The 13,255-nt window shown below is 45.2% G+C and overlaps 1 protein-coding gene across 2 annotated transcripts in view; it reads left to right on the top strand.

Annotated features, from left to right (window-relative positions):
• The first annotated feature begins 234 nt into the window (after positions 1 to 234).
• Positions 235 to 13,255, top strand: part of plpp3 (phospholipid phosphatase 3) — a 28,893-nt gene continuing 15,872 nt past the window's right edge. For both annotated transcript variants that reach the window (XM_070832609.1, XM_070832610.1), the window contains exon 1: positions 235 to 847. In XM_070832609.1, coding sequence (XP_070688710.1) covers positions 709 to 847 — 139 coding nt within the window. In that variant the 5' untranslated portion in view covers positions 235 to 708. The remainder of the gene's footprint in view (positions 848 to 13,255) is intronic.

Below are 13,255 nucleotides of genomic sequence, written 5' to 3'. Positions count from 1 at the left end.
TCTTTTCATGCTATGATGATATTATTAGATTTTCACATGAATCTTTCATCCTGAACTGAGTGAATGTAGAGTAAAATAAGGACCAGTGGCAGTGATGTGAGATCACACTCATCTCCCCTGACATGTCCACCCTCAGACCGCCGCTGTCCCTCCAGTGCGCCTGTATTACCCCGCGTACCCGCTGGGGGCGCTGAGCCTCTGTGCGCCCCCACATCCCGTCCTGGTGTCCAGCCTGAGAGAAAGTTTTCCATGCAGTGATGGAGGTGATTACCCACCGCTAGAAGAGGGAAGAGGGCTGAGCCTTGAAGCTGCTGGGGGAACTTGAAGAGAGCAGGGGGAGGAGGAGAAGAGGAAGGATTGATATAACAAGAGCGGCTGTCGGTGCGCAGCGCAGTTCTCACCCACTCCAAGTGTTTGAACCAAGAGCGAGAAAGGGGAGCGGGCTTTCCATTCATTTCAAGCGCAGGCTGCTTTTCTTATATGAGTCAGTGGCGCGGATCCGTTCATCACATTAGACTCCTGCAGTTTTTCTTGTATGTTTTATTTTTGTATCCTGAAGCTGATCTGAAACTTTTGCGTGAGATCCTCACTGGGAAGTTGGCTTCCCGTTGAATTGCATGACATTTCTTTGAAGGACTTGAGAGCCTGACAGAGTTTCTTCACCTAACGCGTGGTGTGGGATTTTGAGCTGAAACGGGGAGTTCTCAAATGCAAAAGTACATGTATGAGAAAGCAATGGCCCAAGAGACAAGGAACGGAGGAACCTCTACGTTAAACAACAACAACGGTGTTGACAACAGTAAGAAGAAACTGCTAATAGCGCTTGACATCTTCTGTCTTCTACTCGGTAAGTTTATGGATAAGTTTCGACCATACATTTGTCTGTTTTTATCGTTTGAATTGTTTACTTTTTTTGGCTCACATCAGCTGATTTGGACGGCACTTCACGGCTAAAAACTGTAAATGCATTAAACAGGACCCGCGCTTTCTAATGGCTGGCAATAAAAGCCTTATCGTTTTAAAAGAGTTGTCTCTTATCTGTGACCGCAAGACAACTTAATCTGCAACATCCCCTTATCATCCAGCCCCAACACTCCACCTCATGCCGCTGAGCTACTCACTGGCCACACCAAACCTATCAGAAAAAAACACACAGTCCCACAATTGATCACCCGAGACATGACGTGTGTATCAGCACATTCATAAATGTAGATCAATACAAGAGGAGCATTTTGCTGACTGACTGACACGTGAAAGGAGCCCCTCAGCTGTTGTCATCACATCATTTATTGATCATTTCAGAGTCCACAGAGCATCACTGAGGCCGATCAGTAGATGCTCCTGCAGCCTGCCAGCATGCCTGAGGGCATAAATGTTTTGAAGTGTTGTGACCTGCCCTTTAAATATCCTGTGACACCCCTCCTGTGCCCTCATAACCTTGTTCCTCTGACCCTAAACCTCCAGAGGTGCCATTCCAGCTCGAGCTGTCCTTACCTAGAAATACAAGTCAAAGTCAAAGTGTAACTAAGGTATCGATTCATAGACCGGCACCAAAGCAGAGACGATGTCTTTTCTGCTCTGATTAGCTCCAACAGGCAACTTTGTTTGTGATGTAGAGTTTGTGTGTTGGTCCTGACTTGTTATTCAGCTGGCGTCCCGTCCAGACTCAGTGTGCAGTGAATATGTGTGTGTGTGTGTGTGTGTGTGTGTATGAGTGTGTGTGTTGCTTTGATAGCTGGTTTGTTTTTGGCTGTTGTCACTGTAGCCCCGTCCTTTTAGTTTCAAGCTCCAGTGGCCCCCCTTTCTCTTCTCTCTGTTTTCAATCCCTCCATCTCTCCTTTCTCTCATTTAGAAAAAGGATTATGGGAGTTGCGCTTAACTTCTACACATTCTCTCCCAGAACCCTGCAAATCCCTGGCCAGCTGCCCCCGATTGGTCCACTTCAAATGACTCTCTCTCTCTGTCCCTCTCTAGCTTTCTATCTAGCCCTCCTTCTCCCTCTCCATCCAGGGAGCTGCGTGGAATAATTGCTTAAGCATGTGTTGTGGCAGGGGAATGCCTCTCCAATCTAACAGAGGGAGATGGAGAGGCGGGACACGCGGCTGACCGGGCATTAGAGGAGCAGGTGGGAGCCGCAGCAGCAGCTCTATATGGAGAAACTAAACAGTAGTAATAAAATTGTGTGACATTGCCACACAAGAACGGGTTTTATCACCCAGGATGTTACAAATGGTGCAGATTAACTCTGCGTTCTCTGAAGTGCTGTGCATGAGAGGCAGATCTGCTTGACAGACACAAAGTTTTCCAGTGGGTTTATATTGAGTTGTGTATTAAAGAACCTCAGACAGAGATACACTGTTTCATCTACTGCCATATAAATGTAGATGAGCTTTGAACACATGTGGAGCGAATTTCCTGCACAAACCAACTTCCTTAACTGGTAAAAGCTCTCCAGTCATGTAAGGGGAACACACACACACACACACACACACAATGCATATAAATACACACATACACACAGACACAAATGGTCACACAGATTCCTCTTTGTCATGCTAAACACAATCTGGCTGCTCACTGATGATTGGTTGGCCCACTTTAGTTGTGTTCGCAGGGGGGGGGGTTACACATACGGGGGTTCAGTGGGTGGAGGGACAGCAGGGTTAAAAGAGAGAAGAAGAAAGAGCAGGAGAGGGTGGGGTGGGGGGTTATCAGGGGGTCCTGAATGAGGAACGAGGAATGTGGGTGTGTAGAGGGCACAGGAGAATGCCTCGTCTTGGATGGGCTTAGCTCTATGTGTGTATCTGAAAAAGCTAGTGTACAATAATCAGCTAGTTAATGCATAAATATCTCGTTACCTTTAATTAGCTCCTATCTGCCAGCTGATGCCACACACACATAAACACACACCCAGTCTGTGCAGTGGCACCTTTCTGTAGGCTTTAAATCTGCCCGACAGTGACACCCCCCCAGGCCCCGCTAATGACTCTGTCTGCATACAGGACATCTGAGGCCATCTATAATCATACACACCAGCACATGTCTACAAACTAAGAAAGGGTCCCTTCCTTATGTTGCCTCTGCGAATCAAGGCTAATGATGCATAAACACAGTAGGATCAGAATGGTGATGAATAAACGTTTGTGACGCGCACACAGCACACATCTGCTGAGGCCACAGTTAGAGCGTACGATTTTGGCAGCTGAGCACAAGAATCATCTGCTGATTTCACTTTGGCTCGGGTTCCGCTTTCACTGAGCAGCAGAGTCGATTTAGCGACGCTATAAGGAGCACACACACACGCAAACACTATACACTCACTATAAATACACAAACCCCACCGCAGTCTGTGTTTCATTTCATTCTTCTCTTCTCCTCTGTCTCACATGAACATGGCGATGCGCCGCCCTTTATCATCCAGTTTAAAGTGGACGTTTATTCTGACAACACTTTGTAAAGAGACACACATTTAGAGCTTCCAGGAAACCATACTTCTAAAAGTAGCCTCACCTAAACCCAGATTAGGTTTTACACAATGCAAAGAAGATTATGCATTGTGTGTTTGCTTGAGTGCATACATTAGCGTCTGTCTGGGTCAGAGTTTGAGCTGCAGGGGCCTTTTGGCAGAATATAAACACGGATAGTGCGGGACTGGCTCCACTGACTTTCAGATCTGGTGGTTGATTATAAGCTCTGCAGGGTCTGTCTGGGTGTTGCTATAGTGACCAACCAATCACATTACAGCCGCAAGATTGTGTGAATATCTGAAAAGGTGATCTGCTTTAACTTTTTTTTGCCTTCAGCCTCTCCGATTTCTTGCTATCTGCTTTGATCTGTGATGCAGGCAGGTGATGTGGAGATTGTTATTAGCAGCGGAGAGGACTGTAACCTTTTGGCCCCAGGGAATCAGCTTCATGACTGGCCCTGGAGCATTAACCCTATATGGCTCCGTCCAACTCCTGCATCCCCATTAGCTGCTATAGCATTACAGCAGTCAGTCACACAGCCTCTCATTAAAGCTGAGAGGTTTAACCTCTACCTCTAAAGGCCTCAGCCACTTCAATCCTGAGCCGCTCTACAAATATTTTCCAGAATTTCTCAAATTCTTCATCTGGCTGCAGTGCCGTGGCCAAAGACTCTTGATGTGACATCTGGTGCAATTTTTGGAGTGAGTGAACCAGGGGGCAAGATGTGTGTGTGTGTGTGTGTGTGTGTGTGCATGTGTATGTGTGTTCATAGTGGTGCTCAGGAAAGGGTGGGAAACGGAAAGGTAGTGTCGGTCGGAGGTAGGTGTGGTTGTGAAATGAAATCCTGTCCATTTTTTTTGCCTCGCAGCTCATTTCCACCCCCACCCCCCCCATACTCCCTCTCCACTTGAGCGCGTTTCCCCTCTTCTTAAATGGTTTTGCACTAATGGAGAGAAATAGCATGAAGAAACATTAGTAGCAAAATACTTAACAATGATAAGATCTGGTTAGCTTATCTTCATGTTGCTGGAGGTGACTACACTCCAATATTTTGTCTTACATACCAAATAAATCACATTATATCCATCAAATGTTTTTGAAAGTACCTCTAAGGAACTCAGCTGTCTGATGACAACAGATAAGTAGTTTTCGCCTAAGTGTCTAGTAGAGAACTGTCATCAAACAGCAGGTGGGAGGCCCTCACACACAAACCCAAACACAGGCTGCAATCCAAAGCTGCTGACCTTAATCTGAGGGCAAATATTCTCAGGAGTTTTGCGTGAGTCTGTTTGTTCATGGACAGGAGCTCACTGAGAAGTGCTCTGGACTACCTGGCCAGATATACATGACCCAAAGAGAGGGAGGATTAATTAGGAAAAAAAACATGCCTCATTTCTGACATGTCAAGCATCATTCATTTGGGGACTGTAACATTCAACAAAACAGATCACTTTCTACTAGTAGCCATTAAGTTGCTTGTCACAAACTCTCAGGAGGAACATGGGTATTGACTGAAGAGAAGTATTGAAGTTGTTTCAGTCCCACTGTTGATGCTTCCTGTCAGTCTGTTCTACTGTTTGTTGGATAAGGCCAAAGGTCAGGCAGAAAATAGACTCATATAGGACAAGTGCCTGCAGTGCTCTCTGTATGACTTTTCCTGCACTCACACACAGCCGAGGGCTCCATGCACACGTTCAGTGGACACGCACAGAGAAATATGTACCATCAGTGTCCAGATTCAGTTCTGACAATAGTCGACGTGCATGGTATTTACAGAGTGATTACATCACTGTATATATGCCTGTGTGTTATCTGTGCCTTTAGGAGTGGCCTGTGGTGGGCTGTGGTGTGTGTGGATGTTATGGCTGCAGGACGAGGCGAGGTTAGGGCTCTTTTGAAGGTGAGGACTGTCCTCTGGCAGAAGACTAGCATTGTATGATGTAATAAGATAAAGATCACCAGATGTTCATGACAACACTTTTGGCCATGGGGCAACTAGTCCTTTAAGAATGTATGTAATTTAAGCTATGCGTTTTTGCCTAGATATATATTTATATCGGCCGTGACGGAGAGTTGTGGTGGTGTTGTGGCCAGCCCAGGCCATTTTCAGCCCGTCATTGTGACATGTGGCTGGTTTCTGCTGGTGTAGGAGTTAAATGACAAACCCCTGGGGTTTGTGTCTATGCAGGACTGCGATTAGAGGTGTGTGGGTGTGAGCGCGTGCATGTGCATCCAGTGGGGTTTATGAGAGAGAGAGAGAGAGAGAGAGCTCCCTGAGCCGTCATTAGATGGGCTCCATGGCCTGAAGGGTGGAAGGTGTCCGTATGTGTGCGCTTATGTCTGCAGTGTGTGTTCGGGTAACATGTGTGGGGCATCTGCGGGTCGATTTGAGCGTATGTCCCATGTGGCTCCTGTGAGCAAGCCGAAGGCATCAGGTTAACTGATGTGACTGTGTCTCTTGCTGGTATAAAATCCAGACACATTCATCTCTTTTAACTCTTGTCTCCGATGCAAACAATAAAATAGCGCAATAAAAGACCAAACTTTGACAACAGAAGAAGAATAGCTTGTTGGTTTGACAACAATAGTGCAGTAAAGGTTCTGTGTCTTTCTCAACTCTCTTATCTATAATTATATCCCTCTTCGGTAAGCACCCCAAACTGCTTATTTAGATAAGTCGGGATCACTGGGCTGGACCCTACCATAAACTTTTGTAAGCAGTTATTCTTGCATGTGTTTAAGCTTGTGCTTGAGTTTTCAGCTGGTGTTGTAAATGAACATTTTGTTGAATCCTGTGTGTGGGCAATGAGTTCATTCATTAACACCTGATTTACCAGCACACCCATAAAAGTAAGAACCAAGATCATGTAAATAACTGAAAAACTGTTCGCTCTGCATGGTTATATACAGATGTTAGATGCAGTTCCACTTTTTAAAATGGAGTCTGCAGCTTGAACCACAAACAATGCTTCTAGCACTTTAATGTAAATGAGAGCAGAGGCAGCAGATGATCTTATACAGCAGCGCCTCGTCATACCCAGCAGGCTGAGAGCTGTAGGCTTCATTATATCTCTCTGTTACACCACAATGTCCTCGCCTGGGCCTCCTCCCTGCTGTTACACAGGCCCCTCTGTCTGCCACTTTCTCTTACTACATTGCCCACTACAATCGTCTGTATTTGTGTGTGTGTGCACATGCTGTGAGCATCCAGAGATGGGGGGTTGGGGGTCAGGGAGATTGCACTGTTTCACTGAGAACAATACCCCTTTTGATGCATCTCAGCGCTCTTTGTTTCGTTAACGAGGACCAATAGGGTAGTGGCAGACAGAAGGAGGATGAAATGGAGGGAGGGAGAAAAAGTGAATGAAGTAGAGATGAGAGAGTGAGAGACCCACTTCGCTGAGCATTTAAGGCTGCTTGATTATCTGTCAGTGGTTTATGGCTGTTGCTGTTTCTAGCAGTATTGTTGACTGGATTGTGGGCTGTAGTACTTATCTGCTCAGCTGTGGCCAGTGCTGTGCAGTAATCAGCTCAGCATCTTTATTGGCGCAGGCCTTATCTGTGCTGCAGCCACTGAGCCCTATCCTGTTTACATACAGAGAAGAGGCTCCCTGCAATACTAGAAAACATCACGCAGAATATTCACGCTGCAGCTCCAGTTTAACACCTATTGTCTTCAGGTAAATACGTCCATGATGTGTGCAGAGGTGAGCAGGATATTTAAGGAGCACAAGAGCGGAAGGATTGCATGAAAGGGAGGAAAGCAAATGAACTTTAGAGGAGCATTATCCAGACACAGGCATCAGGTTTCATGAAAGACTCCATAGCTCTCTTCTCCGCAGCCAGGCTTTTGTCCCAGGGGCTTATAATGCCATTATGGCAACAACAGAGAAACGCCCAGCCAGCCACCCAACCAACCAGCCAAGTAGCCTGATCTGGCCCCTGGGCACTGCTCAAGTTTCCCTTCATTGGAGCAGCTGTGCATTCGTCCACCTCATTCAACTGACAGTGCGGCCAAGCATTAGGAATGTCTTGATGAGTTGTAACTGATCTTTTTTAAAACACATTAGGAATATCCTAATTTCGCACAAAACAAAGTTGAATCCAACATCTCTTCAAATGTGCCCACACGCCAACAGCAACATGGAGCCAGCAGCAGCGTTCGGAGGCTGCCCTCCCAGGTGCCTGCTGTTAAAAGTCCCCTAGAGAGTGTCCCGACAGATGCCTGTGTGTAAAAGGCATTTATTCCTGTGAATAAAATCTCTCTGAGTAAGCACATGCTTCAGCCAGCGGCCCCCCGGTCGCTGCAGCATTCACACAGAGGGGGAAAAAGGACAGGGATTCACTCTGCACACCACTCTGCTGACCTCAGCCACTCCGTCCTGAGTGTGTGTTTGTGTATTTGTGAGCTTTGTATATGTGTGAGACACATCAGCAGCTTGTGGAAACAAAGAACTGACATCTAGAGCCAAACATCTGTATCAGTGTACATATGTGCATGTTCACGCATGTGTTTATGAAAGTATGTTTCCTAAACAGCGATTATGTGTATGGATAAAGCCTGGGTGGTTTTTATGGAGCAGAGTCTGTTTATTTGGATTGCAAGAGCATTTTTAAAGCCCTTTGTGGTCGACAACTAAAAAATGTTTGAGAAAGGCTTTACTGAAGTTGCCAGTGGAACCACAGTAATCCACTTTAACACCCACATAGCCACACACAGGCACACAGTCTCACAGATATGACAGGCAGTGTTACAGTGACATGTGTGCCCTGCTCTTGTGTGCTACAGTATGATCCTAGACCTATGTCATATCCCTCACCTTTGACCATTGGCCCTGTAGCTACTTCCAGATTCTGTCATGAACCCCAGCTAACCTATGCACTCAGTTCCCAAATGTCTGGAAGGCCACACATACTCGTGCTCATGGCCTGAGTGACCTACAGATAAAGTTGAATGTGAGGCACCAGCATTGTGTGGTGTGTCACCTCTAAATGTAAAGATATATTCTAGGACTAAAGGTTAGGAGGAAATTATAAGCTAATTTGTAGTTAGTATTGATAAATTCCTTACGATTCGACTCATTAATATATATCAGGTGTATAATGTCGCCATAGAAACCTTCCTTAACAATTCTACCCATAAGCTGTTGGCACCGAATTGACGTCCCTCTCACCTGCCTTCGTTTTGGCAGAACAATGTCCACCAACAAGTGGACCTGGCCCTGAGCCACTCATTCTCTCTGATCCCTCGCTCTTATCAGATACACACAAACAGCACTCACACTCTCAGTTCACACACACACAAGGCTAATCTTTCTCACACAAGCGCACTCATACATCCCCTTGAGATTGCACAGACACAAACACACACACACACACACACGCCATTGCATTGTGACTTGTTGCTGTAAGAGGGAATTTATCCAAATTAATGGAGTCGAGTACTCTGTTGAAGCGAGTAATGGAACACAGTCTGTGTGTCTGTCTCCACACACACAGAGTCACACACATATCAAATAACCACAAGATAATATCTATACATGCTTCTCTTTAGCAATGTAGGCCACTTTAGGGTGTCCTTTAGCAACATGGGTTATGTTGCAGGGTGTGCGTTGACGTGGCGCTTGAACTGATAGAGATGTGTCAAACGTTTTGTCAGGAGTCTGCGGCTGGCACGAAAATAAAGGATCTGAACAAATAAGTCAGGCTTCTCTGTCATAATGACACACAAACGCGGAGACAGATCAGGTTAGGATCTGTTCTTTGAGATGAATTGTTCTATTAGGAGATAAAAAGACCAGAATACATTTTATACATACTAAAGTTGCAGCAGTCCATCATCAAATATGACCAATGATAATATTTCTTGCTTTATTAATCTGTCAATCCGTTTTTTTGATGGATAATTTAGTCTTTAAAAATACTGAAAAATGCCCCCCACATTTTTTTTGTAGAGTTCAAGTTGGTGTGTTATGGTGTGTGATTTGTCCAACTAACAGTCCCAAACCCAAAGATATTCAGTTCACAACAATATAAAACTGAGACACACTTTCATCCAAAAATTTGGAAGTAGAACATGTTTGAAAAAAGAAAATTTGAGAACATTTTTGCTAAATAGAAAACTGAACACACAAGTGCTTTTTTCTAAACTCAAACAGCTATACAAGAACTTTGTCTAAATACTTTAAAACTCATACAATGGTAACTAAATCAGGAACTATATCATCAAAGCAATAAAGATTATGATCTCACGAAATGTTCTATGCTGGTTTTTGGCACTTGATGGGTTTTGAGTCTTGTGCTACAGACACATAGAATAAAAGATTCTTGACCAAAAAGGATACAGATCTGATAAATGCTTTAAGCTGAGTTGAGCCCCTGAATGACTGACAGCAGAGCAATGAGAAAAATCATAGAAAAAGAGAGGACGACTGATTGACTGACCAGTCAAGGGAGTCGGGTCCCCTTCAGCCTCCGCCCTCTCTAACCTTCCTCTGAATTGTCGGCCCCACTCCTTAGGACGGGTCACATGGTATGTTTGGGAGACAGGAGGAGGAAATCCTCCATTAGAGCAGGCCACAATACCTCTTCCTTTGCCCCGCTCCGCCTCCCATTCACCTCTCACACTCACAGCTGACACTCCAGCTCGCTCTTTATAATCACGATATCATTCTAATTCTGCTCCTGAAAGCCATGAAAGCCCATTAAAATGTCAATAGAGACCCAGAAGAGTGAGAGACCCATGAGAAAAGTCTCAGCAGACACGCAGGTGTTGCTCTACAGGGAAAATAGTGTCATGTCAAAGGGAATTAACCTCTTGAGCGATGCAGGGCTTTAGCTGCATTTAGAATAGTTATTGTGTCCTGTTCTGGCAAGTACAGTCGGTCTTAAGATGAGAGAAATAATAGAACCTCGCTGATCCTAACCCTGCAGGACAGAGGACCTTTGGACTTGGCATTAATGAGCACTGCTGAAACACATAAAAATCCAGTTCTAACCGTGTAGGAAGCTGATAAAAGAAACATTTCCTTCCTTTATGTCTGCATGCTTTTTGTATAACGAAAATGTAAAAATCAGACTTAGTAGTGTTAGTCCTGCTAATCCAAGCGCTAACTCGCTATACCAAATTTAACTCCAAAGCCAATCAAATGGGTGCCGGCTGGTTAATCTCTCTCTCTCACACACACACACACACACACACTCACATCCACATGCCCAGCAAGCTTCATATATAAACACACAAACATATGCACACAGACCACATATAAACACACACGGGCATACTCTTGTGCTGCGATTTCTAGCATGAAGTGGAGCGTGAACATGTGAGTGGATTTATGGACGGAAAATAAGTACAGCACACACACGTGCACACACTCAAAGGCTCTGCCATGACCTCTGCATATAAACACTGATTCAACTAGCCAAAGAAATACCTCTCTCACTATCGGACCCGCGGTCAGTAGTCTTTAGTGGCCTGCAATGGTTCTCCTCATAGACTGAAAGGGAGAAATGCATGACAGGATCTGATAAGACAAATAGAACTGTTCCCCAAATTTGCCAAACCACCCACTTAGGATGTGTGTGTTTTTTTCTCCTGCTGCATTCTCCATACTTTCTGTCTCTCCCTCTCCCCTTCTCTTTCACTCCACGGAGGAATTTTTAAGCCCCAATTATTCTCAGGCGCCTGTTTGTGCTGTTTTAAAAGCAGCTCAGTGGCTTGATAACTCGTAATGATCATTGGCTCAAAAAGCACAGAACACACGACTTATCCGGCAAGGAAGAAAACATAAAAACAAAGGGTGAAACATCAGTAGTGGGAGATTGTACTCCAGCAGTAAAGGGAAGCCCCTTTAGCGAGGATTTGAGAATCTCAGGCATCACTGAATGTTACTGACCTCATGACAGAGCTTGTAAAATAGTTGTTTTTTAATTCACTGACGCAACACAGGCCTCAGCCAACAGCCCAGCCCACCTCTTTCTTTTTCTCCCCATTCTGTTTTTATCCCTCCCTCCTCTGACACTCCCCCATCTCGCTCTTCCTCTCTCTCTGGGTCAGCAGGCCCTGTGAAGGTCACTCACTCTTTATCCCAGTGCCATTTAAGAGGTCATATTTCTTCTGTCTGCGGATGAGGCTCAGATGGGCCGTGGGCTTAGTGCTGCTGAGTGCTTTAAGCTCAAGCTAAGAGAGAAGTTCATGGATCGACTGTGGTATGAGGAGAATGCCCACATACCAGGCTGTTTTCAGGGAGATTGCAATGGGGAGGGATTGGCATCTCAAGGCTGGGCAGCGTGCAGCAACAGGAAGGCTTTCATAAATCTTCAATTGATAGTGGTCAATCACCTGCTCTCACTTTCCCTTTTCTGTCTCTCATCTGGTCAACTCCTGATTTTCCCATGGTGCTCTCTGATCAGTCCTTTAAGCAACAGTTTGCGTGTGTGTGTGTGTGTTTGTCTGTGTGTGTGTATTTCCTATGTGTGTTAAGCACATGACCTCCTCTCCTTTCACTTCTCCTCATTAGCATCTGAATCCCCCCTCCACAAGTAGGCCAGAGTGGAGGGTCGGAGAAAGAGAGGGAAGGGGAAGGAGGAGAAAATAGAAAAAAACGTGGTAGACGTTTGCGTGAGTGAAATCATGATCCGATTTTTGTTTTTCCCAGCTGAGTGTTTATCCAATAGTGCTCATTTTGTGCTTGGACTTAACACACAGGGCTTCTCTCTGTGTTTAAGCTATTAAAGGTGACCTAAGTTCATTGGGGCATTAAGCTAAAAGACTCACGTGCAGAAAAACACATATCCGCATCAGAATCTGGTCTGGTCTCTGTGAACAGGCTCTTCCACAGCTAAGCCAGTCTGCTGTGTGGACAGTGGTTCTCAGACACCACCAAAGCCCGGCCCAGCCCAGTGTGGGCCCACCAGCCGCCTGTCGAGCCCTGGCGCTGCACCCTGTTTGTGCAGGTGTCTGCCTCAGTGACCATCCCATCTGCTGCCTTCTGCCAACCACTGGGGAGGGAGACAGTCTGCTTCGATTACACTGAAACAACAAAACAATAGAAAACTGCAAACCTCAAATCCCTTCCTCCATTGTAGTGGCTTTCAATTCCTCTGAAGTGTTGTTTTGGTATGTTGGGACGAGAAGAAGAAGAAGGAAAATGTGACAACCAGATTCCCAGTTTAATTTAAGTCTTGAACTTGAAATCAGCAGTTGACAAAACATCCTCACCTCACGGCCCATTTAGCGGCTGTCCTGGAGCTTTACACCACATCACATGATCTTCCTCAACAGATGCGCAGTTGTCACAGAAATGTGGATTTTTCTGAGCACTTTAGCTGAAAAACTGTTTGTCAAGGGAGTTCATTCTTGGCATCAAAAGTTGCCTTTAAAAGGCAGAATTTATTGTAGACAACTTTCAAAATTATATTTTTCTAAAGTCAAAAACCACCAACCACACACATAAGTGCAAAAAGTTTGACAAAATGACGAAAAATAGGTAATTTCTCCTATTTAACCATATTAGTGTGGACATGACCACATGGCCTCACTGATCTGTCAGACACCTGAGACAACACGTTGTTCTTTCAAGCAGGAGCAGATGTCACAGTGTGGATGTTCAGGAGCCTGTGAGAGCCTTCTGTGTGTGTCCACAAGAATGCATAAGAAGCTTTTAAGAAGTTCGTACGAGTGGTAACTGGTGTTTTTCACGACAGACCATGCAGTAACACAATCTCCCTCTCCCATCACTGCTGAGACAACGACTGTGGTTCAGGAATATTCATGAGTGGATTTC

Source organism: Pempheris klunzingeri, chromosome 6 (assembly GCF_042242105.1).
Source record: "Pempheris klunzingeri isolate RE-2024b chromosome 6, fPemKlu1.hap1, whole genome shotgun sequence".
Classification (NCBI taxonomy): Eukaryota; Metazoa; Chordata; class Actinopteri; order Acropomatiformes; family Pempheridae; genus Pempheris; species Pempheris klunzingeri.
The sequence above is the reverse complement of the archived record's forward strand: the minus strand, read 5'-3'. Positions and strand labels throughout refer to the sequence as shown.